The sequence below is a fragment of the Chlamydotis macqueenii genome, chromosome 15 (assembly GCF_036417535.1).
Source record: "Chlamydotis macqueenii isolate bChlMac1 chromosome 15, bChlMac1.mat, whole genome shotgun sequence".
Taxonomy (NCBI): Eukaryota; Metazoa; Chordata; class Aves; order Otidiformes; family Otididae; genus Chlamydotis; species Chlamydotis macqueenii.
Window position 1 is genome coordinate 4,009,093 of NC_141570.1, and position 26,155 is coordinate 4,035,247.

At 46.0% G+C, this 26,155-nt stretch overlaps 1 protein-coding gene across 3 annotated transcripts in view; it reads left to right on the plus strand.

Annotated features, from left to right (window-relative positions):
* Window positions 1-26,155, plus strand: part of RNF216 (ring finger protein 216) — a 79,836-nt gene that overhangs the window by 18,190 nt on the left and 35,491 nt on the right. For all 3 annotated transcript variants that reach the window (XM_086759721.1, XM_086759723.1, XM_086759722.1), the window contains exons 5-13: window positions 1,645-1,721; window positions 5,325-5,427; window positions 6,047-6,211; window positions 7,202-7,316; window positions 7,603-7,742; window positions 8,680-8,730; window positions 9,673-9,810; window positions 10,809-10,957; window positions 11,412-11,490. In XM_086759721.1, coding sequence (XP_086615847.1) covers window positions 1,645-1,721; window positions 5,325-5,427; window positions 6,047-6,211; window positions 7,202-7,316; window positions 7,603-7,742; window positions 8,680-8,730; window positions 9,673-9,810; window positions 10,809-10,957; window positions 11,412-11,490 — 1,017 coding nt within the window. The remainder of the gene's footprint in view (window positions 1-1,644; window positions 1,722-5,324; window positions 5,428-6,046; window positions 6,212-7,201; window positions 7,317-7,602; window positions 7,743-8,679; window positions 8,731-9,672; window positions 9,811-10,808; window positions 10,958-11,411; window positions 11,491-26,155) is intronic.

The following is a 26,155-nucleotide window of genomic DNA, read 5'->3' on the forward strand; positions in this document are numbered from 1 at the left end:
TTTGGGCTGAGACTCAGCTGTGCACCAGGTGAGGAGCGTGCAGTGAACTGCCTTGGAAAACTGATTTGAAAAACTAACCCCAGCACTGTGGCAAAAGTGGTGAGAGGATGCGAATCTTGAGAGCACTGTCTGCTGTGGGGTGGGCTCTTGGCCAGAGAGACCTAGCAGAACTCATTGCAGGGTCTCCAGGGCACAGTGAGGTGAAATACCGTGGGTCTGCTCCCTTAAAGGCTACTGCACTCTCGGTTCTGCTACTTTGTTTTTGTCTGGCTGGTTCCTAACCCAACTCTGTAGAGCTGGTTTAGGAATTGATGTGGAGCTAAAACAGCAAAACTGAGGCACTGAACACTGGCGGAGGGTGGGGTAGAGACAGCTGAGAGATGTGTGGCTGAGAGCCATGGCTGCTTTCAGCTGGCTTTCCTAAAGTGGTTTGGTCCATGGCCACGCTAAGGCCACCGTAGTGGTCAGGGGTAATGGTTGCCCTTGTGGTGTGGATTTACAAGCAGAAGCGCTGAGGGGTTACTGGATAAGCAGCGTGAAGACTCGTGTATGTGAACTCCACGTGCTCCTTTCTGACTCTGCGTGTGAAGGGTAGCACGAGGGACACTAGCTACAAGAACTGAACCACTAAGAAGGATGCTCAACCTTTGGTATATTCAGCAGCTGGGGCCACACGTTGTATATTTAAAAAACAAAGAAAAAAAAATGTGGTGATGCTTCACATCTCTTGTTTTCCTCTCCAGTGCACACTCCTCCCCTTGATTGCTAAGCAGGAAGGGTCTCTCTCGATGTGTTATGGAATACTGTTCTGCAAACAAGCGTATTTTACTGCATCTGTGTCTTACGCCACCCCCCCATCCCCTCCAAGTCTTCCCTCCATGTCCCATATCTGATTCTGTTTGGGAAAACAGGGGTTGAGGAAAATATTACTTGAATAGCAGTCCAACAAAATTAAATTCTTTCCAAGTAAGACCCTGTTAATCAGTGGCTTGCTTTGCGATGGGCAGGTAGATACTCTTGCATTGTTAGGGCTGCTTGACAACCCTGACCAGTTCAGTCTTGCAAAGCAAAATATCATGTGGTGCAATTGATTGCAATACCTGTGCAGAAACCTAACGAGAGAGAGCAGCCAGGAGAGCTTTCGGAGAAATGCCAGTACAGGTTTGGTGTCTGTTCTGATCTCATTGCTAGTGTGTCTGGGTGCTTTGGGTGGGTATATGAATCGCTGGGTTTTTTCCTTTTGCTTTGGAATGTTGTATTTCAGCACACAATCTGGAACTCCTTAATCTTCTGTCTGAAGGTAAATATTGGCTTTGGTTGTGTTGTAGATCATACCTACGTGCCTCTCCTCTTTCCATCCAGCCTGAATCATGCATTAGGCCAGCTGCTCGTGGCCGTTCACATCCCTACCCATGCTCTTCTTGTGAGAAGGAGCTGTTAGCAATCATCTTGTGGAGCAGAGGAGAGCCAGCAGCTTGCAGTATCCAGGCTGGATGGATATAAATGGTCTCTTGAAATCCATTTTGGCCCTTGTCTCAGGAGCATATTTGATAATTACCTACAAATCTGTCTTTGGTGCTGTTGTTAGGTTGTGCTACACAGCTCCTCTAATACCTCCGTAACCTTTAGCTTTTCCTACTGTAGGAAGCAAGATTCCCAGATGTCAGGAAGGAGTATATTGAAGAGCTAATCAGCATCAAGAACTGCTATGACTTAAATGTGTAAGTATAGAGCTAAGAACCAGGGTGTATCACACAACAGTCTGGCTGCAGTTGCAATTCCATTTCCCTGCCTGCTAATGATGCTGTGCTAGATCATATCCAGGCTGGGAGTCAGTGCTGCGTTGATATTGTCAAAGAGCAGAGAATTTTTTTTTTTTCCCCCCTTCTGATGGAGCTTTTCTTAAATTCTCTCCAATTCTGATGTTGTGGTGTAGCTTCTCTGCTTTTATTTGCCTTTTTAAAGATACTGCACATAATTTCCTCTTAACTATTATGAGGCTTCTTAAAAAGGGTGAATGTCAGGATTAAGGTGTTGCGATGACTTCTATAGAACATAGCACAACAGTGGGTTGGAGAAAATAGTTTCCTGCCTCTTCATTTCACTGGCTTTTGGCTTTTTCCAGGTAAAGCTGACACTGTTTTGGACTCCCTTCAGTGTCACGATGTTGACTTTTATCCCCTTTACTTACTCAAGCAGCAGTAGTACTGTTTGGGTTGTCTCACATCACTTTTTACAGATAGAATAAAGCAAACACGTTTAAGAGCTGGTAGAATTGATTCTAGATATCTGTTGAGGGACTGATTTTGGTCAAACTGAGCAGAAACATGAGCCAAGAAGGGAAATAAAAGGAGTGGAAAACCAGAGTGAGGACAGTTGCTTTCCTGATTGTTAGAAGCTCAAGAGTACCTTAGTGTTTGTCATGCTTGATATCTCTGGGAGTCATGTTAGAATCAAAGGTTTAAAAAAAGTAATTAACCTTACTGATAAGTTGCATCATCTCCCTACCTTTTTGAGTAAAGTTCGCACAACTGAAGAGCAAAGAATTGCATGTGTTGGCACCAGCAACACAGAGAGGAGTAAGTTTGGTTTGAAGTAAATAATTTGGGACTTGTGTCTGATGCCCGGTGGCCCCTCTCTCTTCCTGTGTCTGCAGCTGTCACTGCTATCTCAAACATGTTGAAACCAGTTATGATGTGATACAAGAATGAAGAATAGGTATTCGTTAACTAGGACAGTAATTCAGCTGTATTCAAGTGTGTGAGGCTTAGAATTAATTATTGGACTGTAAATAAGTTAACGGCCAAGGAACTAAGGATGATGCTGTCCACTGGGCATAGATTTTCTATTCTGCTGCCTTTGCCCGTGTTGCTAAGTCATGTATTGAAAATAGGACTTCTTGGTTAGAAATTCATCAGACTAACTTTCCTTGTCTTTAAAAAGTGCTTTCCCTGCAGCAGTGGCATAGTCAGTGTGAGAGAAGCTTTCAGGTGCCCACACCACGTACTTGGTGCACCTTGGGCTGGATGGTTTCGTTGGAAGTGTAGAAGACTGGTAGGGCCATTCCTCGGGGTGATCACTCCGTTGGCGCGAGGCATCTGGCTGCAGGAGCCTCTCACAGATTGTGTGAAAAAACTCGTTGTTGTGTCCTGCAGGGATTTAGCAAAGCTTGATAGAATTAAATCCCAGTATTGGCTTCTATCAGTCTTAATGTGTTCCTTCCCTTTTTGCTCCCAAAATCTCTTCTCTTCTATTGTGTGCCACAGACCCTGTGAGATGAAAAGGTGCCTACAGGCTTTTCTGTAGGTCGTCTACAGTGTCTGCTCAGCGGTGCGTTACCCACTTACTGGATGATAAAGATTTCTTCTCCATATTTTTATTCCTTTAACCAAACTGTCTTTTGAGTTGCCACTGCATCTTTTGTATGAGAACAAATGGGTCAAAGCACTGGTCAGCCTCGCTGGCAGGGTCTCTTTGATCTCCATGCTGTGTCAAGCTGAATCAGGCTTGAAATAAAATAAATAAGAGTGGCTGGGTTTGGGCAGGGATGAGGCTTTTAACTGGCTCTGTGTCCTGTGGTGCGGATATTAATGAACAGTGCCGCAAGTGTGCGTGCGTTGTGCGCTGGGACCCGCTTAACTAATTGTCAGACGTTGAAAGTTAACATCTCTGAAAATCCTGAGCATTGCAATGGCAACATGCAGAACAGCTCAGATGTATTCTGGCTGTGCTGCAGCTGAAACCCTTGCGTTTGAGCTGCAGTGATTTGAGCTCCTTGAAGTTTGTTTTGTTGGATTAAAACTTATCTTTTACGAAAAGGACGGGAGGAGGGCTGGAAGCTATTAAATGCTCAGTGCCAAGATATTTTGTTGTTTTCCAAAATGATCGTCTTAAAACTTTCAAGTGATGTGAAAGATAAGATGTGGGAGCTCCTCTTAGCAGGGTATCATCTATTCAGCTTTTGTCTGCAGGAGCATTCGCACTCAGTCAAAAGCTTCTGGCTCAATATGTCAATACCTGATTAAACAAAAAGAAATGCCTCTGCTTTGAATGTGAAAGCAGGGCTAAAGTAATCATGCCTTGATAGTGGGTTAATGCTTCAAGCCAGTTCAGATTTCTTAATTAGGGACTGATTTCTGACATCAGGAATGTAGATTAGCTGCAATTATGTCTTTGCTGCAACCTAGCACCTTCTCATTCAAAAACTTTTACAAATATAAGTTGCTTGTCCTAGCTTCTCTCAGAAGGATGTTATTATTCTTCAGCTGGGGAAACTGAGGAACAGCTTGTGTTACTTGACCCAGCTAGCACAGCTGGTTAGTGGTGGTTCAGAATAAGCTGTGAAAGTCTGGTTCAAACAGAGAGCCTACAGCAAGGTGCCCTTTCAAACGGGCTTCTGGAGTATTTGTGGATCTCGGCCAGTCAGGCGTTCTGAAACTACTTGCTAGAGTCTTTTCTAAGCTGAAATACTCGGTTAAACTGAATTTTCCTGACGGTTATGATTGTTTGTGATAGGATCTCAGGTGTGCTGCCAGTATGTAATTTTTTTCAGCAGTTTTTAGGGATTGTTTTCTAAATGCCGTTCTCGCTGGACTGGTTTTGAGTGGAATTTGGACAATGCTGGAGGGATTTCAAGCTTTATTACAATGAAACCTATATTCAGAGTACATATTGTATGTCAACACAGTTTAAACATGTTTCTGTCTCTGCTGTAATGTAGATCGAGACTGGAGGCTTGAATTCAAATTGGAATCTAATTGTTTGTTGAGGAAGATACCAACCTTTCCTGGATTTTGTAGGGGTTTGTATGCTGCTTTTTCCATAGATGCATTTGTATTAGCTGCGGTAGGTGACAGCTAGATTTCAATTAGTTCTGCTAATGTTGTGACTGTTCTTTCTTGTGTGGTCTCCATAATGTTAATTCCAGAGTAACGGAAAGTTAGTTGCGTAGGATTTGACACGCGCTCAAAACAGGTACCGCTTTACGTGGTGTTACCATGGGTGTGAGCGGGGAGGTGAGACTGATTATTCACCTCTGGCATGGAGGTTGGTTAGTAGTTCACCCATATAAAGCTTTTCTTATGTAAATGTAATTGTTGAAAAACAAATCTATTTGCTTTTCCTTCTGCAGTCGTTCAGCCAATCATTCTTTTACTTCACTCTCATTTACTGCAGTTTGCTCTGGTCTAGGACTTCCCTTGGTTCTTACAGGGCAGGCCATGACTTGCCTGCCCAGCCTCATGATTATAGGATACTAAAAATTAGACAAGCGAGGAGTGAACCTGAGCTCCCAAACCCTGAAGTAACTATATTTATCTTTTCAGACTTTGTAACTTTCTTCTGGAAAATCCAGATTACCCAAAGAAGGAAGGCAGAGTGGTTTTAAATCCCAGCAGCAGCCTGCTTGCCAGCCAAGACGAGACAAAGGCAAGTGAGAGTATCCTCAGCTACAGCATGCCTCCCTCCCATCCAGTCTTCAGCCCAAGCAGGGCCGGGGATGGCTGGTTCTATTAGTGCATGTTTTTAGAGTGCCTGGTTGAGCCATACCCAGGCCTCTGGGTGCATTTAAATGGTGTTAAATAGCAGTAGTTAGCTGCTTGCGAGGTGACTTTCTGTTTTGCTGGTACGTAGCTACACAGTGTCCCCTCGTTTGCCTTCAGTGAGGCCCTCTGCTCTGCCTGCCTGTCAGCTACCCTGTCTGAATCCAGTGTTCAATTTGATAACTGATACAAGAATTCCTTGGTCATTCTGTCCCATGGAGTAGACTTGGCCCTCAAGTCCCTCGTGGCCTTTAGGCATTGCCTTTTGGCATCCTAACTGCAATCTCCCTACACCTTCTTGATTCTCGGGGCGGGTTACCCACACAGGTGCACAGACCGGCAGTCTCCACACTCGTGCTGCGCTCTAAGCGGATGCTCAGAACTGGGTGCCACGTAACCTGAATTTTGAGTGGTCTTGCAGAAGATCCTGATCACCGAGAGAGTGGTTTGGGGTGTTCTCGTATGTGTTATAGCAGCCTTTTTTATATTTTGCATTTTCTTCTTAGGTGCCTAAAGTGGACTACTTCGACTTTTCCAAACTTGCCCCACTTGATCAGCGGTGCTTTATCCAGGCAGCTGACCTCCTTATGGCAGACTTCAAAATGCTGAGCAGCCAAGACATTAAGTGGGCACTACACGAACTCAAGGGACACTATGCAATCACACGAAAGGTTCTTCAGTTCAAGTCTGTTTTCTTTTCTGGGGTTATCTCCATGTCTGTGGAAAGCAGTGCGATGTCTTTTGCCTTACTGTACCATCTGCTAGTGTGTGATTATGGGCTTTTTAATAATCTTCCTTTCCTTTTAAGAAGTATTAATCTATTTAGTAGAGACTTGCAAAATTTATTGGCCAGACAGAATGCTGCAGGAGGTTTTTACTTTTCTCCAATAAGAGAACAGGGGAAACACTAGTTAGTTGATGGCAGATGCATTAAACTGAGAAGTGTTCCTGTAGGTCGCTGCTGAAGTGCAGTACGCTTGCCAGTGAGGCCTAGGATTTGGCTCTATCTTAAAACATTTAACTGCTGCTATTAGTTAACTGCATGTAATTGAAAAGAAGCCCAAGTCTCACTGTCCTGTTTGTCACTATGACTTGTGGAATGTGACCTATATATGTGTGTGTTTCACTGTAGTGGAGCTGCAAATACACTTGTTTTAAGTATCAACAAACTGAATGTAATGTGGCTCCAAGCTTTTGACTTGGATCTACTCCTCTGATATGCTCTTTTTGCCTGAACTTCTTTCTCTACTATTCCAGGACTTAACTAAAAAACTCTTGTCTCTTCACTTGCTTTTGAGCACTATTTGACTTTTTTCTTTTTTTTCTTTTTTTTTCTTTTCTTTTTTTTTTTTTTTTAAATAAAAAACACAACAGAAAAAACAAACCAGCTCTGTAGCACCAGAGTGGACACTAGCTGTATTAGTTAATAGCTGAGGTGTTGTGAAGTGTCATTCAACTATTTTGTTTTTATGGAGTGATTGCTTTATGAGTACATAAAGCAACAAGGTGAGCAAAGGAAAAAGAGGAATACTTGCCTTGTGGGGCATTTGAGTTTCTAGTTTTGGATCGGTCTTATGTTTGTACTATGCTTCGATTTGAGGTATATGCTTCTGCTTTCTTCCAGGAACAGACAGGATTTAAGTCTCTGTGTTGTTTTCTAGGCCTTTTCAGATGCTATCAAAAAATGGCAGGAGCTATCTCCTGAAACCAGTGGGAAACGAAAAAGGAGGAAAGAAATGAATCAGTATTCATACATAGACTTCAAATTTGAGCAAGGTAAATACCAAGCTGTATGTATTGTGCTCTCTGCATCATTATTGAAAGCAGAACTGGCTTGCAGCAGAAAGTACTGGTTTTTGAAAAAGGATGCGGTCTGAAAACAGCTATGTTTCTGTCACTGCCTGGTACCTATTTGTGAGATATTCTTCGTTAGTACCTCTGCTTGATGCAGTGCTGTTTAAGATGCTGAAGTTGTGCAGCTGGTGATGTGTGGAGGAAGAAGGATTTAAGCTTTGTTCTGGCTGCTCCATCGCATTTCATTGTGCCTTTAACTCTGCTTTAGGGGATGTGAAAATTGAGAAGCGCATGTTCTTCCTGGAGAATAAGAGACGGCACTGGAGGTCCTACGACAAGCTTGCTCTTCTCCCACCGGTGCTACTGGAGCAGGAATTCTATGAGCAGAAGGTTAAAGAGATGGCAGAGGTGAGTGGTAGGAGCTGCTTTGATCTTGTGGTTCAAATGACTTCATCTGCTGTAGAGATCTTGGCCCTAAACGTGGAGATCTCCCTCTTAGAGAAATTCAAATGTGGAACAAAATATTCAGTAACTGACTACGTTTGCCTCTTTACTACTTGTTAACATGTATGTCTTCTCCCACGTAACTCATTTTTGAAGGAAAAAAGTCAAGCACAGGGTTTCATATTTACTTAAATATATAGCTGCTATTTTTGAAAACAGTGTTCTGCACCTTTTTTTGCTATGGAGTAGTAAAAGCTCTACTAATTAATTCTTTCCTCTAATTGTTAGCAGGCTTCTCTGCTGCTTTAGGGCTTGTAATTGCTGGTGAATAATGACCAGGCCCAAGGCAGGTCTGTCGACTCCCTCTGCTTTCCACAAGTTGGCAGGCCTGTGCCTGCAGAAGGCTTTGTCCTGTGCTGAGGATCTTGTGTTTTGAAGCAGAACCCTGCAGTACCCACTGGTGTGTTGTCTTCCCCTCGTAGTCTGAGGAAAGACTGAATTCACAGCTCTGCACCTACAGTCCTTTGTAAAGTAGCTTCTTAAAGATCCTTGTCCCTCGGGCAGATGGATAGTGTCTCCTTTTAAACACAAAGCTAATGTTCCTTGGGGCTTTCTCTGGAGGGGCCCATTGGGTGAGATCATCTCTGCCTGGGGAAACCTGAACCAGCAGCCCTCCATAACACAGAATTCGGTTCTTTGTTCTTGCTGCCTTTGCTTCTCCCATCTGTTTTAGCTGAATCATAAATAGCTTAATGGATTGGAAGGATGGGCTGAGTGGTGTTCTAAGCAGACAGTGAGCCTTTTATGGTGGTTTGTAAGTCCTGAGATAATGTAAAAGAGTGTAGAGGCTGGAAAATTGCTTTATCTGCTCTGTAAATACAGATGTACGTCTCTCTTACAGCATGCAGACTTTCTCCTTGCTCTGCAGATGAATGAGGAGCAGTATCAGAAGGTCAGTATCTATAATGTGGTTCCCTGAGTTCAGCTTATGCATAGATACTGTACTTACTACTTCAGACTCTTTTGGCTTCTGGAATGGAGCTTTTCTGAAGCTGCATTTGCACTGTGCTGCTTTTGCTGAGCTGGCAAACCTGCATAGTGTGTGTTGGCTGGCTTTTAGAAAAGGTAGACAAGAGCTGAGTCCAGCAAGACAGTATTGATGCATGTAATGATCTGTAGTAATTCACTCAGCTGCTGCTTGTTTACTGGCCAGAGCAAACATTGCAATAGAGTAGCACCAGGTTTGCTCTTGCTCCCAGCATTATGGCTGTTTAAAACAGATTTGCTGGTTTTGGAGCTCTGCCAGTGGAAAGGCCTTCCTCATTTGCAGTAAGGACTCTTTAAAAACCTGAAAATCAGGTCTTTCCCTTTAAACAAAGAGAGAATCAGTTAGAGATCAGTTCAGCAGCTCTGGATTACCTTTTCATTCTCAATGCTCTTTTCAAACTTTGGAGATGTTGGACCTTTGAAGAAGTGGGCATACTTACTTTTTAACAGTTGCAGGCTTCTCCACCCCTGCAGCGCAGAGGCCAACATGAGGTCTCTCCAGGCAGATGGGTAAATGTTCCTTTAGAGGGCAACAGATCTGAAGCTTCCCAAACCCAAGATGCTTCTCTGCCTGTGAGCTAAGAACTGTTGAACGCCATGTGTTCTGTAGCTTTTTGGAATCTGTGTAGCAGGACATGTAGATATTAAGTTATGTAAAACCGAGTTCCTGGTTGTGCTTACTGAATTTTGACCACCAAACTAATGAAATGGTGTATATCTGTTGCTCTCTTTTAGAATTAACACTGGTATTGCTTATGGCTTGCAGCTGTGTCTGTGTGTCTGTCTGTTGCTATACCTGTGGATGTTTTGATGATGATGAAGCTAATACCTCTGTTTATGGCTGCAGGATGGCCAGATGATAGAGTGCCGCTGTTGTTACGGGGAGTTTGCGTTTGAAGAGCTAACTCAGTGTGCAGATGGTCACTTGTTCTGCAAGGAGTGCCTAATTAAATATGCTCAGGAGGCGGTCTTTGGCTCTGGAAAGGTAAGAATTTCTCAACTGGGAAATTTCCTGAGGGGAAAATGGGTGAACTGCTATTGGGAGATCACGTTGCTGTTTGCGTAGTGTTGTTGCTTAAATCAGATGTAATTGCATTTCCCAGGAAATATTTGAATTAAATTGTGTGCTGAAATCCAAATCCAAGTCAGTTTCAGCATCAAGTGAAGCAAACAACTTCACAATGGGATCTCTGCTGAATGGGATTTCAGTTTTGCTAACCTCTGTCTTCTGTGCTCTATGCTTAGCAACTTGAATTGTTAGAAAAGCTTTTCACAGCATTCGTAGTAACAACAATAACTTGCACCTATCTGCTTTTTATTTTCCACTTAATAAACCGGTGGTATCTGCGCAGAGAACACGCTCTTACCTCTGATTTGGCCAATCCCCTCCTCGCTAAGAGGGTTTGTCCTACATAATATCACTGTGATCCTGACTTAATTTGGGGGTTGGTTCCACTATGATACTACTAACCTTCTTAGTCTCTGGTTTACCTAGCAATTATCCTGGTAGTTAGCTGAGCTATAAACAAGTTATCTGCTCAGAGGTGTGCATGCTCCTTTGCCTCGAGATACGATGATCAAACTGTGGGATGCTTTTGTACTCTGAGATCTGTGTTGCATGTAAATGTCTAAACTGGCAGCTGTATTTTATGACCTTACTGATGAAACTGCAGCATGCTGTTCATGAGCAGAGACCATACAGCAATAATGGGCTGCTGTGTGGTCGCAGTGGTCTTGGAGTGAATGAGCTGTGATCCCAGCTGTCAACAGCATCTTCATGTCCTCTGTTTGTTGGAGGCCTGATTTGTTTAACTGGTCTTGTTCTTTCCATAGCAAACCCATTCGCTGGTGGTCATCTGCTGACTTAAGCTCAGTTCTCTCTGAACAAGGCTCTGTACTGGTTTATTTGAAAACATTCTGGGTACTGAGTCTTGCTTTTTGCTTGTATCATACTTATCCCGGGCTCTCTTCTTCCAACCCTAGTCAGAGCTCAGCTGCATGGAAGGCAGTTGCACGTGTTCGTTCCCCACCAGCGAGCTGGAGAAGGTGCTTCCAGAGAACATCCTCTGTAAATACTATGAGCGGAAAGCTGAGGAGGAGGTGGCTGCTGCCTGTGCAGATGAGCTTGTCAGGTAAGTGTCCAGCAGAGGATGCAGACTGCACTTACTGTTGTAGAAAATTGTTCCCTGAAACCCTGAATGTGTGCTGACTATAAGATAGGTAGCTTTCAACAAGCTGTATTATAAATTCAGGCTTCTGCCTTCCCAGGTCTATTTCTATTCAGGTTGGTCTGCCTTTGACTAGGAGCAGATTAAAATTCAATAGGCTTGTCTTCCACCAAGACTTGCTTGCCAGCTCTGTGCTGATCCTCTAAATTACATGGTCAAAAGCAGTGCTGAGCATATAATATTTTGATTGCAAACAGGGAAGTGATCGAAGAAATATGAGCAAAAAGGCAGTAGTCAGCACATCCTGGCGGCAGGCGTTTGGTTGGCAGCCTTATTAACACAGCTATTTGACTAAATCCGCTTTCAGCAAAGATATGTTTGGCACTTTGTGTTAATGGCATCTTGTTTTGGGCTGTAGGTGTCCATTCTGTAACTTCCCAGCTCTACTGGACAACGATGTGAAGCGATTCAGCTGCCCTAATCCCCGCTGCAGAAAGGTAATTGGGGGATATTTGCCGTTTAGTCTCTTCTGGAGTGTTGGGCAGGAGAGCTGGGAGGACAACTCACGCTTCCTAGTAGCAGGTGAATTAATATTTAATGTGGCTGCATGGGGCAGCAGTCAAAGTATTTGCTGGATCCTGCTGCTGTTCTGTAAAATTGTGTGGCAGTTGAATTTCAGGGCACTGTTGATAAAGACAAGAAGAGTATTCCTTTCTTTCCTTGGAAGATGTTGGCCACAAAAAGCTTCTAGATGCCTTTGGTTGCTGTCTTGTGTATACAGAAATGTTTTAGATGAACAGATTGCTGGGTGTTTAAAAGACATAAAGCCAAATTGTAATCCTTTTATCTAATGAAACTTCTGGAGAATGAGCTGAAACAACCTCACGTGCTATCCTTAAGAGAATTGCCATCTGCATTTTTCTTGTATGCTGTCGCCTGAATACAGATTTGTTTTGAAGTGACAAAAAACTTGTTTGAAGAGCTCGCTGAAGTCTGTCCATTCAAAGGGCGGAAGATCTTTGTGCTCCTCTCAAAGTTTGCTAATAGCCATAACGGGAGAATTGTCAGGGACGGAGTGGGGAAAGCTTGCCACTGCTGCTTCTGCACCATCTGTTCTGGGGAAAAAATAGAAGCAAAGAAATGTGTTTCCCAGTCTCCTGAACATATGCAGAACCCCACTTAGACTGGTGCCAATGAACTGAGGCCCGTACAGTATCAGTGTTGAGCACTGGAGCTATGAGGCGTCTTGTGTAACTTCAGCCACAGCAATGAATTCTTGTGTAGTTTTTCAGAGAACTGCCTGTCCCCCAGCAAAGATTTCTGCTAATCACTGAAATTCCTCTTGAGTGCATTAACCTTCTGCTTGTAAATACCGTAGCTTTGGGTTCTCATATTGACACGATAGCACCATTTTCCTGTATTGAGAAAGTAATAGGAAGTTAAATTCTGCTGTGGAGAAATTGAAGTTGCCAGCAGTTAACTTTGGATTCTGTAGTGGAAAGTGAACTTAGTGGTGGGGAAAAGCTGTTTATGAAAGATGCACAATTCCATTTCAAATATCTAATCTCCAGATATGTTTTGCTAACATCCACCTCTAGCATTTGGGGAAGAAATGTGATTCTGATGGATCATCCAAGTGTTGTGAGCAGGGAGGCTTGCTAGTCACTAGGTGGCAATGTTGATTCATGTTTAGATCAAACTTCTTTACCCCCGCAAAAAAAAAACCCGAGTTATTTTCAAAATGTACATATGTCAGCACCACAGAACAAAATTCAGACTTGGAGAACATGAATGCTTCAGTGTGCAAAACAAATTGAAGTAGCTTTTTTCCCTAAAATGTATAATGCGGCACAGTAACTGTGGTAAGACGGGTCAGTGCTGAAATGTTCTTTTCCTTCTGTTTTGCTGTTTCATTTCCTTCCTAGTATACTGCCTGTCCCCCCTCCTTAGGGCTGCAGCATTCCAGTGGGCTGGATTTCTGGTTTCCTGGACAGCTTGTGTTGATTCATTAGCTGAAAATCTGCTGAGTAGTTTTGTGCTCTTCTTAGAAGTCTTGAACGACTTCAGGATTTGAAGTCAAGGGTGAGGAATTCAGATAGCAGGATGTGGTGTTGTCTCACAGTGTTAACTGCAGTGGTTCTTCATATTCCCTCTATCTTGTCTCTCTCTAGAATGAAGAATTACGGTTAATGCTCTTCCTTGCAGGAAACTGTTGCCCTTAGGGAGGAAAGGGCTAATCTGGGGAGCTCTACAGAGGTTGGAGAGGATGCATTGGCTTTGCTAGCAGTACCTCTGGCAGCCTCGGTGGAGGTGATGACTGATCCTGGAAGGAGTCCCTCTGGTTGGAGGGACTGCACTCGCACAGCTGAACCTAAAGCGAGGGGACGTGTGGAAAGGGAAAGGTCAAAATGTACCTCTCCAGAAACCTCAGGGGTGAGGAGGGAAGGAGCAGCTGGTGGTCCTGTTGTATTTCTGTGCTCCGTCACCTGGATCCTTTGTCTTGCTTTGAGAGTTCATGTTGATACTCTTAGGCTTTCCTTTAAGTGTTGCGGAGAGGTTGATTCATATTTGGGCCAGCTATGGATGTAAAGTGAGGTATGGGAACCAGCTGGAAGCCTTCATTTTGGCTGTGTATATGTATGTTGGGCTCAATAATAAGAGCAGCACTGTAGGCATACAGTCACTGCTTATGCATCTCACCTGTAGTTCCAGGCATTTGCACCTTGCAGGGACCAAAACATGGCTGATTGTAACCTCAGCAATGGGCAGAGCTGCCGGTCGCCTTCTGTGACTGAAGGGCTGCACGGAGAGCATGCAGATGAGCCTGCACCATCTGCCAGGGCCACTGTGGCTCCAGCTGCGCGGCGTGAAGTTCGGCTCCTAGTTAGGTGGCCAGGGCTTGAATCTTAATATTGTGAACTGCAAGGTGGAGGAAAAGCTTAATTAGCCAAGGAAAACCGTTGCCCAAGCCACCCCGTGGATGCATTCTGTGTGTGTGCAGTCTGAGCTGGTGCTGGGGGAGAGGCAGCTTTTGCTCAGACCTGTTTGACTTTTGAGGTTTTGCTCTATAATAGGTCGCTGACCGCGCATGGAGCCGGGCTTCCCGGCGGCAGGAGGGTTTGCCAACCTGCTCGGTCAGCCTCCATCTTACTCCCTGCGTGGAAGCAGCGCTTGAATTTCTCATCTCCTAACCATGCGCGTTTCTCCTCCCTGTGCTCTGACACAGCAAACCAAAGCTGGCAATTCTGGTAAAACTGGAAAGGCACATGTTGCTTATTGATTTGTGCAGCACTGGGAAGTGTGCGTGCACTTTTGCACTTCAGGAGAAGCATGGTTTCCCACCAGAAAAGGAAATCTATCCTTCCTGCTCAGCCTCCCTCCTCCCAAGCCCCATATTGTTGGTGAAGACGAGGCTTTTGTTCCCGGGCTGCTCATTGCTATCCCCAGCGCCGTGCTGCGGGTGGGGGAGACCGTCTCCCCTCTTTGCAGTCTCAGCACAAAGCACTGCAGGGCTTTCAGCCAGCGAAGGGATGGGGAGGTGAAAGCTGCCGTTGCCATGGAAATAATACATGCACGGAGCAGCGCTATCCCTCCGGTGCCAGAAAGCTACAAACCCTCAACGCTCGTTTCATAGCCAGGCCACACTGCAGGGACTTGCATTTCCAAGACTTTTTCCTTAATACTCCTTTGCGTAGCGTAGGATTTTTGTTACTCCATCATACAGAGCTGTCTGTCTCAGTGCTGGCTGGGCGTGAGGAGGTGATGACATGTGGTTGTGTGATGAGAAATTGCATTGCTCTTGGGGCAGCTGCCCGGTCCTCTTGTTCGGGGCTCCTTAGTGCACCTTGTTAATGAGGCTGCACCTTGTTAATGAGGCTGCGTTTGGGGAGTGGGTTTGCCTGCCGGGCCTCCAAATGGTCACGTTGAAAAAATGAGCATTGATTCGCCTGTTTCAGATGGATAAAATCTCCTCTCTTTTGCCTTTTCGTCTTCGGGTTAGGCTCTCTGGCCACAGCAATCCTTGTGTGTACTCTTAATTTGCAGGACTAAGATGTGGTATTTTTGTGGACTTCTTTTTAAGCTTCTAGAATGTCTCCAGATTGATTTCAAGGTGCTGGCTAGGAACAGATGCGCACAGCTGCTTTTACCCTTCGTTTTCTGTTGGAAGGGAGACAGGTTTGAGCTTGCACAGAGCTCTGCTTAGCAAGCTGTGTCTGAACATGGCTTCTCTTAGCAGGGTGCTAACACTGCGTCCACAACCGCTGTTAATAAGCGTAAGTCGCGTTGTACGGTTTGCAGCAGCTTTGACGAGAGCAGCGTTTCTTGCCGAAATAACAAATCGCTGCATGATCAAGCAGACTTACAGTTACAGAAGGAGCGAAGGGACGTCCTGCGATGCCTGTGATCTCTGTACCTGGTGTGGTAACGGGACACGCAGCTGCTTGTGGTTCAGAGGCAGGTAACCAGGCAGCCCCAGCCACCTATGGTCCAGTTACGAGTGTTTTATGGGGTGCAAGGGGAAGCGTTTGTGTAATGAAGTGCCCAGCAGCAGGGGAGATGTGTTCAGGATGACATCGCCTTCCAAGGATGTCAGCCAGCACATACCACGGCGCCGTAACTTCTGTGCTAGCGGCTGGCTCCTCGCTGCCCAGAGCTGCCCTGCCTGACTCCAGATGTGCTGTGGTTTTAGGCTTAAACAGCATCGCTGTTTGTCACTGGCAGGGTGCGTGTGCAACATGGGGGAAAAAAAAATTGTTCTGGTTGGAGAAATTGAGCTTGTCCAAACTGCCTCAGAGTAGGATGTGCATATGGAGAATTACTTACTTCTCCTTGTTTTGCAACATGTTTTCCCAGCTGTTGAAGGCTGCTGTCTCATTCAGCTTCCTGACAGCAGCACAAACATTCTGAAAGTCCCACGGCCCTGTCTCATTCTCTATTCAGCCATTCTTATTGCTGTTCTCTGTATGCTTTTCCTTGTGCCTGTTTATTTGGGTTTGATTGTTACCGAGAGCGTAGCCCCGCAGCTGTAGTGGAGAGCAGAGCTGAATGTGGCACTTGCTCATGGCAGACCTCTAATTTCCTTCTGGTGGCAATGACCTCCAGGCCCAACTCCCTATGCCTGCGTGAATGTAGCTTAGCAGACTTTGTTGGGATGAGGAAGAAAGGGAAATGCAGTGTGGAGGACCTTGCTACACGTCTTAACTGGAGGGGTTTGGGAATAGAGCACTTGTGCCTGCGTGCACTTTTATCTGGCAGCCTGTCTCCCACTTGTCTGGGTTGGCAGAACAGTCTAAGCGATCATTTCATGCCTCTGCCATCATCTTCCTCAGCGCCGCATTCATAAAACCTTCTGCTCCGGAGCTCTCTACTTTTTCCTCCAGCTCAGTGCCTTTGCTGCGCCCTTTTTAAACGAGTGGTGCGCATGGGAACACGCTCCACTCTGTTACTGCCAAAACCACAACAAATGGCAAGTTTCCGTCTGTCATCTCGGCTCGGCTCTGAGGCGCTCCATGGCTGGGCAGGCGATTTTCATTTTTCTTCCATAAAAGGACATTGAAACTCATCTGCAGCAGCAGTGCACTGCGCTGCAGGCAGGGCGAGCGGCGATGCTATCGACGGCCGTGCCGGCAGTACTGCAGCAGGAGCGCCGGTGATTTCCGTATCGCTCCTCAAAGGGATGGGCAGGAGGGAGGGACCAAGGCCGAAGGTGGGGTTGAAGTGATTGTAGGCGGCAGATAACACCCTGGTAGGTTTTATTGCCAAGTCCGAAAGGAAGATAGATAACAGGAGAGTGTTCCTGGTACAGCAAAGCCTTAAAAGTACAGTCCCAGAAGAATACGCACGTGCTAAACCATGTGGCCCATCCGATCGAGGCGTGTAGGGTCAAAGTTGCATGGGAGGTGCTGAGACTCAGGAGATCTCCTCATCCCTAGCTTTATGCTGGGCAAGATACTTACTTTTTGGTGGGGGCTGCAAGGGGAACAAGGGAAAGCTGTGTGCCAGGAGCTTTCCTTGCTTCCCTGGAAGCAGGACAGTCCATGACAGCTTGCTCCCTGGCTGAGAGGGAGCATCCAGGAAAGCCCAGGACCCAGGAATGGGTTATCACTCCCAGGCAACTCCTGTAGCTTGCTCTTTGGTATATGCTTGATCTGGGCTGGGAGCAGCTACAAGGATTGAGCGGTGTCAGCAGTAGCTTACTTGTAAATACCCCTTTCCAGAGAGGAGGCACAATAATCAGCCCAAAGTCACCCCTTTTTTTTTTTTTCAATATACCTGCCACCCTTCCTTAGGGATGTGTAGGAAAGGGCTGTAGGAGCTCTGAGAATACCTCACCTGGGAAAGAGGGTAGGAGCAGGCTGGGTTCATTGGTGTCGTGGGGTGGAGAGATTCCATCAGTGGGAGCTCAGGTGCTGCTGCTTTTGCAAGGTCAAGACTATTTATGTAGTGGTATGTGGAAATGCTTCACTTGATAAATGAGTCTGACAGAAGAGGAGAGGGTGAAGCCCAGCCTGGAAATAGACCTGAAGAAAGAGGTCAGTTTAAATGGGCTATCTGTCTCTTAGAGGCAAAAAAAGCAAGCTGGTGAAAGCAAGAGCTCAAACCAGTCCCTTTAAAAATAGACCATCTAAGTTAGTGCAATTTCAAGCAACAAAACTTACTCCTGTGCTTGCTTTCTGCCTTATATAGCAATATCCATTCAGTGAAAAGGCAATTCTCCCTGTTCACTGACCAATGAATACCTCTGTCAGGTCCATAAGAGGCAGCGGTGCTTTCTTCCTTTGTAGCTTTGTCCTTTGCCAAGGAAAGGTCCTGAGGTAAGAAGCTGAGCACAACTTCGCACGGGGAGGGAAACTTCAGCCTCAGCAGTCTCATCTTGCCCTCTCTCCCCAGGCACAGCTTGCCTCTGTTTAGGCAAAGGAGCCACTGAGAGCAGCTGCCAGCCCACGGTGGTCAGTGCAGATGTGCCATGGCACTGTCTTTGGAGAGAAGCTGATGGACTCCGCGAGGGCTTTAAGAAGCCCACCGTGGGTGGGTGGTGCCGGGGTGTGAAAGGTCCTCGGCTGCCTTGAACGTGGCAAGTCACCAGAGAGGTCCCGGGAGGACCCTGAAGGCTGTAGTTGTGCTGAGGGTTGAGCAGAGGCTGAAACCTGCTGCAGGCTGAGATGAGCTGTAAGCTTTGCTTTTTCCTCCTAGGTCCTTCTGAAAAAGAAAGGGAGGAGTGGTGTTCTTCCATTTCATGCAGAAAACGAGAGAGGGAGTGATGTGATGTGATCGCCCTAACATCAGGCAGAAACCCTAAACCTCTGTGTGGACCAGAGTGCTCCGATTGCTTGATTTGTTTGATTTTTAAACAGTGAAGTAACTGAGCCTCTGTCACTTGTCTGTCCTCACAACAGGTAGCGATGCCACCAAGCTGCCCTGGGGCTGCTGTGGGAGCTCAGCACAGGTACCCTCCGTGGCAGCAGGGGTGAGTTTAAGGCTAAAATCCTGCCCACTGCTACTTGTGTGTGCAGAGCATCGGAGCAGGGTTATCATTTTGCTGCTTCAGTGGAAATGGAGGTTGGAGAGGATGGAAAAAGGCCGTTCCCAAGCCAAATTAAAAACATTGTTCTGACCTTAGTCAAGAAGCTACATCTTCCCTCTCTCTTTCCTCCCCCTCACATTCCTGTCGTAGTAATCACTGATCTCTAACCTCAGCTTCATCTGCCACGGCTAACCACTTAAAAAATGCACTTTAAAATCCCCAGCTCTCTGTGTACACCTCATCTTGCTGTACCTTAGCACTTCCAGGGCAGAGTTATCTTTGGAGGGGTGTGAGTCAGCAGAGGAGGGTTTGAACAGTGTTGTGTCAGGGCAGCTGATGACTGCCTGCTTCGGGCCAGAGCACCAGGCCTAACCTGGCATGTGTAGTGCAAGGAGGTGTTTTGCTTCTCCTTTCTGTTTGCACATAAACAGATTTCAGCAGATGACACAGTCATCAGACTTCCTGAGCTAATACAAGGCTGCAGACGATGTCCATGTTGGAGGCTGTCAGTAGAGTTTGTTTCCTAATTTGGTCACAGTGTGCTCAGGGCTGGTCTGCTTTTCTTTTTTCTTTTTTTTTTTTTTTTCTTTTTAAAAACACCCATCCTTTTATATCATTGTCGTGGAGGGGAAGCTATTTGTGTCGGAGAACCTCCAGCTCCTCTCACTTCCTCTCTGCAGGGGAAGTGATACTTGAAAGCTCTCTTTGAAAAAGCAATGCAATTCTGAAGCTGATATTTCCAGATTTTTTTTTTTTTTTTTTTCCTGCTTTGCCACTCTTTCATGAGCTCATCTCAGTGAGCCTGCTGGCTTTTTATCCCTTCTGGGTGGTCATCTGAGCCCTTCGTGCTGGAGGACTTTGGAGTAGTTCTCTTAAGTGACAGAGGGAGCTGTGCTGCAGCTAAATAAGAACATTGATAAGCTGATATATTGGAATATATATCGGAAGGGGGAGAGACGTGATTTCAGCTAATGGAGACAGCACATGCTTTGTTTTGTTTTGTACATCACCACTAACAAGAGGCCTGGCACCACGTAGGAATCTATAAATGCCAAACACTGGGAGAGAAATAGCGTAGCTGGTCATCTCTGCTCAATGACCTTTAAAAGTTGCTGATGTGCCTTGCAAATCCTCAAGAAAAGTAGGGGCTGCCAGCCCCTTTAGAACATGCCTGTTTTTTGGTGTTGGAACAGAGTGAGCCCTTCCACTGTCAATGTGAGTTTTCATTCAGCAGTAGGAAAAGCTGAGGAATCAACACCAAACCTGTAGGCTCCTTTTTTTTTATTTTCCTTTTATTTCTGTGCTGGACTTAGCAGGAGAAGGAGAGGGGGAGAAGTTTCAAAGTGATTCAGTTGAGGATGCAGCTCCAGCAGCTGCATTTGGTTCTGTCAGGAGTCTTGTGTGCCTCAGGTGATGGTGAGGCTGCTGCTGTCTGCGTTGGAGAAGACTCCCTGGCCTTGGAAGCACAAGGAGATGCCGGGTTACCTGCGCAAATCCAGCGTTATTTTCGGTTCAGAGTACATGTCATAAACAGCTTCAGCAGAGCCTCAGGTTAAGGTGCACCAGGAGCAGCTTGATTACCGGCATTAAATGTTTGGCTGTAGATGGGCAGGTACGGGCTGGTCTCTGCAGAAGTTTCTCCGGAGAGAGGAAACTTCAGCATGCGTCATGTGTTGGATGCCAGGTTACCGTTGACCTCTGAAACATGACTAACGGAGTAATGGGAATGTGAAGTGGTGAGGCAGGAAGTTTAGAGGGGGAAAGGGAAGGTGAAACACGAGTTTTCTTCTAATTTAGTAAAAATCACCTCTGTGTGTCATTATTTGCATATTATCATCTAATTAGCCATAACTGACTCACCCACCACTTCCACTTGAAAGGAACAATATGTTTTGATATATCTGTTTTATAATCTCAGTAGGCCAGCATTTCTTCTCCTCCTCCTCCCTCCCCTTCCAGTGCCCCCCAAAATGCATTCTCTTCTTGCTTTTGACCTTCAAGCCTCTTTTCTTCTGCTCTCTCTGTTACTACTCCTGCATTATTAATGGGACTCCAGCAATTCAGCCAGAACACTGACATTACTAATTACCACTTGTAGCAGAGGAATGAGGAGCAAGATGGAAACTGGGTCAGGAAACGTTGTCATCATAAAATGATAGCATCAGAACTGGGGAGCAGAATTCTTTGTACGCCAGGTTTGCATTGGAAATGGTTTCCTTCACCCAGTAGCATACCTATGCACATCCTCCTTGCTTGTTTGCTGCGTGCATGGGGAAGACCATCTTGCACACATGAAAAGATTAATGAACCTGTAACTTCCAGGAGCGGAGGAATGGAGTGATATGCTGTGTTCTGCCTGGTAGCACGTGAAGCATCACAAAATTCATGTGCTTTTCATTGCTGGCACTGTAGTAGGAAGCTCCTTCCTCATTGGTGTTGAAGGCTGCATTTATTTTTGCATTCAGTGAGAGCCTGTCACACTCGATGCGTTCAGATTGTCCTTGGTGGTACCAAGGGCATCCTATAGCAGCAAACAGCGCTCCGTGCTCTGTGTAAGAGAATGTGGCTGCTACAAAATCGGAACGAGAACATTATTTGGGAGATGCAGCAATTAACCTGTGGATGCTGGGCTGCTGTAAACATAAGGAATTGCCTGTCTGTCCTGCTCCTGGTTAATGGAGCTGTGCCTCTCCACTCAGTTGGGCAGAGCATCCCCTTAGGAATCCGGCATCCCTTGGAGGCTTTGTGTGAGCAGTTGTGCTGTCACGTTAGTTTGCTCTTTGAGAGAGGGGCAAGTGTGAAAAGGGAAGTGTCATTTACTGTAAAACATATCAACTGTTATGGTGACAGTTAGAGAAAGTAATCTCTTTAAACACATGCTGTTGTTCTCTTCTTCGGAATAGTTAAAACAGCTAAAATACATAGGTCAGCAATAAAACACAAATACAGAATTGTTTAGCGTGTGCTGGCAAAGGACTGAAGTCCATCTCCCCAAAAGATGTTTTGAAGGAAAAAAGCGAAACTGAAGCCTGATCTCTCCTAGAGCGACTACCCACTCTCCCCACTCCCAGGCTGGGAGGCTCATACAAATTTGCTTGCTGCGATGAGGGGACGACAGGATGTCTCTTGTGAGATGGCTGGCTCAGGGTGACAGCTCCTGAAGTCTCTTGGAGAGAGGGGAAGGGACTGCGTGTTGCTGGTCCCAGTATGTGTTGACCACTTTTGGACTAACATGAGGGAGCACCAAAGCAATTTGTGTTCGGTGTCTGCTAGTTGTGCGTCCAGATAAACTAGAAGCATGCTTCAGTTATGTTCTTGAGAAAGCTGGGAGGCTGGCATGTGAGCAGCGCGACTCCCTCGCAAGTCACAAAGCGAGCTGGATGTTTAGGCTGGGCAGACGGAACAGTATTGCTTTTCGAAGATCATCCTTTAAACTGTCCTAGTCACACAGCCTGCCTGAGCCTTTTGTGGGGATGAACAGTATTTGAGAGGCTGGCTACTGTGGTCTCTTTTCCATGGGCTGAAAAAAAAATCAGTCCTGCTGTAGCTAGCTGACTTTATTTCTCTAACTGATCACAGTAAGTGTAAGGCTCTTAAAACATGAGCCAGGATTTATCTGTGCTGTTGGGGGGGCTGTCTGTTATCTTGAAGCAAGGCCAAAGCAGGGCTTTGCTAGTGCTGCTTAGGGCGTCTGAGGGTGAGCAGACGTTCCCGTTAAGTGGGAGTTGATGCTAGGCAGTGATTTCTGCTATGTATTTAATAAAGCCCTGGTGGTGCTGGAGAGTTCTAGAGTTTAAGACCCCAGTATTCCTTTTTTTTTTTTTTTTTTCTTTTTAAAAGGCAAGTACTGATTTGCCATTAAAACTGAGCGTTATCAGTAAGGCAAATGCTTTCTCTGTCCAAAATTTCATATGCACATATTTAATTAAAAGGCGACAGGGTTAATGAAGCTTTAAGTGCATAAGGCCTCATTCCCTGAATTTAATTTTCTTTAATTGCTCCAGAGATTGAAATTCCCAGCTGTGGTTGTCCCAAACATGTGCATTAAGGAAATGGAAAGAGACCATTTGAACTGTCTCACTCAGTGCCAGCTTCGTCCTGTTCTACTGATTTTTCATCTCTTTGGCTGAAAGAGAATCAGGTAAAAATGCTTTAAGTCTGTGGCATACCTTTGTGGTGGAACTGGCAAAGCTGTGAGCTGCTGACACCTTGGTCACTGGGAATGAGGGAGTGTTTGTGCGGTTCCTGTCACTCATCCCTAATGGATTACGGAAGACCGGGAGCGAATACAGTTTTTATTCTCTTCCCACCCCAATACCTGCCATTACGTTCAGCATCAGTGGGGCCGGGTTGACTGAATTGCCTGCCACAGCCCGAATGAAACCAGCTTTCATTAGTGTGCAGTTAAAAAAAAAAAAGTGTGTTGTAAAGTGGATTTCTTGCTTGTTTACGGGAGCGTTTGAACAGTGGTTTTAGTGCCTGAGACCTCTGTGAGAATCAGGATATTTTTGTGGTACTCCTGTGTTAACTGTTGTGCAAGTTTGTAGTCCAAGCTGTGTAAAAGGGCAAAAATCTAAAATGCAGCAAATCCGTGTACCAGCGAAAGGATCAGTGATGGAAACGGACGATTGTGTTCCTGACTTCGTTATAATAAAACCTTACAACCCTTGCTGCGTGTCCCCGTATGTGATGTGCTCCATCTCTGTCTGTGACAGATGCTGTCAGATGTTCCAAGGCTGCTGTATGTTTTTGTGTCCTCATGGGCTTGTTAGCAACTATAGCCTTGACTAGGTGGTTAGTAAAAAATAAAGCTTTCAGCAGCAGCAGAAGACACCGGGGGTTAATTTAATGCACGTTTGATATTGGAACAGTGAGAGCAACAGAGAGTGTTTTAGGGCTTTGCCTTCTGGAGGTCTTAGCTGTCAAAAATCCTTGGGAAAATGTGTGATAGCATCCCCTTGATCTGGTGGAGACTTGCCATAACTGCCCAGCACGTGGTACTGGTAGATAAGCATCCCCTACATGAGCAGGTATTTCAGAGCTGTCAGGCTTTCCCAGTAAGAAGCTGGTGGCTGCTGGTAAGTTGTGGTGTATGAGGTGATGCCTAGGGTACATCTGGGGAGCTGGGAGGGTTGTTTTGGACGGACTGTGCTTTGCTCTCGGGAAGGTGTCTGGTCTCTTCCCGTTGCTGTGGGAAGAGCCTCCCTGCAGGTGCCCCTCTGTGGAGCTGGAGGGGTGCGAGGGTGGGTTTGGCACCCAGCGCCCTGCTGATACGCATTTGGAGATGTGTCAGAGAGACGTCCTCCACGTGTGAGCTCTAACCTGCATTAATCAGCAGTATCCATTAAATCTCTGCCTGAACAGATGAATCCATGAAACCACTGGGGTTAAAAAAATTTAATTATTTTCTGGCATTCTTTAGTCCTTCCTTGTTTCCAGTCAGCCTGCTCATCTTCAGCTGGAGTCAGCACAAATATCTCTCTTAAGCTTGCACTTCTGGCCTGAAGGAAACCACCTTTTCCGCTACCGCGTAGCACCTCTCCTGCGCCTTGGTGGTTTGAATGACCTCTGCCCTGTCGGATAACTAATGGCCGGGTCATCGTGCCAGGGGCCAGGAGGTCCAGGGCCTGGCCCATGTGCGGCCGCTCCTCCTGCCGCGGGCTCGGGGAGCAGAGGTGATGCTTAAGTCGTCTCCGTGCTGCTACCAGTATAAACAGAGCAGATGTTTCCCCGAGTCAGGGGAGCATTAATGGAATGTGTTGGCCCGGGCTGATGTAAAACATCGCTGCGAGTTTCGGGGATGAGGTCAGCAGTACTGAAAGCTGATGGGAGTTTAATGTTGAGTCGGCCTCTCCGAGCCGAGGGGTCAACTGAGAAAGCCGCGGCTAATGGAAACACAAGTATGCTTGTCATAAATCAGTAACAAAATACTGAACAGGCAAAGCTGCTGCTGCATCCCACAGCCAGCGACGTTTCTGTAACCACCCGTTAGCTGTTCCGTGGCTGCTTCCCTCACTGAGCGCACAGTGTTACGTTTGACTTCAGAAGGGACAAATAGAGGCTGAAAACAGAGTTTGGGGAAAGCTTTGCCTCCGCGTGCTGGGAAAACTCTGCCTGCTTCACCGCCTTTCCCACGGCGTTTGTGGAGTCACTGGGTTGCTGCGTCCCACCCGTTTGGGGAATGGCGGGAGGGCAGCTGGGATCTTGTTTTAAGCAAGTTGTCCGTCTGGTCAAAGGAGATGGATCGTGTTTCTGCCGCGAGGTTGCTAGGAAGTCCCGAGGCATCCAGGAAAGCGTCAAGAGGCAGGAGGAGAAGCAGGCTTGGCATTGCTTAGAGATCATATGGTTTTTTTAAAAACAAACAAGTCTTGTAAAAAGTAGGGAGCAGCATTTTTCTAGACAATGAAAAGTCAGTTTGCTCTCCAGACCGACCAACATATTTCCTGTAAAGCTGGACACTGTAACGTACCATTTGCCAGCAAGATAAGATGGTTGTATTTGTTCAGTGATTTATCCCCTGTGAAGCTAATCTGAAAGAATGCTTTATTGCTCTATTTATTTTTTCAAAAGAAGCTTCTTTGACCTCATTTTTTGTGTTGGGAGCTTGCATGCCTTTAAGCTAAATCTCAAAGCCTGGTCAAAATTGGGGTCCGTCTTCAGGGTTGCTGCTTAAAACACAATACCCATGGGCTGTTAGAGGCAGAGATGCCATTCAGACAGCAAGAGGTGAGCATCTCTCCCCAAGGCCCTTTCTGTATTGAAAAGCCTCGCCACGATATCCAGCCTCCTGCAAACCAACAAAGCCAGCCTGCAGCTAGAAGGGTTTTGGGTTTTTTTTCCTTTGAGTCGTCCTTAAAGGGCAGAGGTTAAAACAAAACAGATGCGCTCGGATGGCGTCTCTGCTCTGTGAGGAGGCCGTTGCTGTAAGAGGCCTTGGCTCCCAGCACATGAAGTGTGAGGATGCTACCTCCATTTTGCAAGTGGATGTCAGGTTTAATAAAAAAAATAACCAACCTGAAAGAGCCAGATGATCCCCCCTGAGCGGGGTGAGAGAGGAGTATCGGTGGTGTTATTGCGTTACCTCCATCCGAAGGTTTGTGTATGCGACTATCCATGTAAGTAAAACCCAAAAGTGCCTCCTTATAGCACGTTCTCCCCAAAGAAGGGAAAGGATTGCAGCTATCGGAGAGGCCTGCGGAGAGTGGGATGGATCTTTCAGGTAGCTGGAAGCCGTGCCAGTTAGTGTGTTTGCTGGTAGCCTGCTACTATATTTAGTTTCCCTTGGCCTCCCAGAATGACGGCGTTGAACCTTTCTAGATATGGAGATAGGCACAGCACCAACCAGCTCTGAACAACGGCTTGCCAGCCTCAGTCCTTGGCATTCCAGTGTTTGGGGTAGAGGATAGTTGGGTGAGGTTACGTGAAGGAGGGTTGTTTTTGTAACTGTTCTGTCTGCATGTGAAACCTGGGTTTGTTTTGTTGTTTGTTTTTTTTTAAGAAACGCTGCTTTTTTGGAGTACATTGTTTTCCTGTGGCTGGAACCCTTTGTGGTGTGCCGAGTGAAGGACACGCGCTTTGCAGGAGCCATTAGGTCACTTTTCCAGTTTTGTACCACGAACAAGCACACAGATACTTTC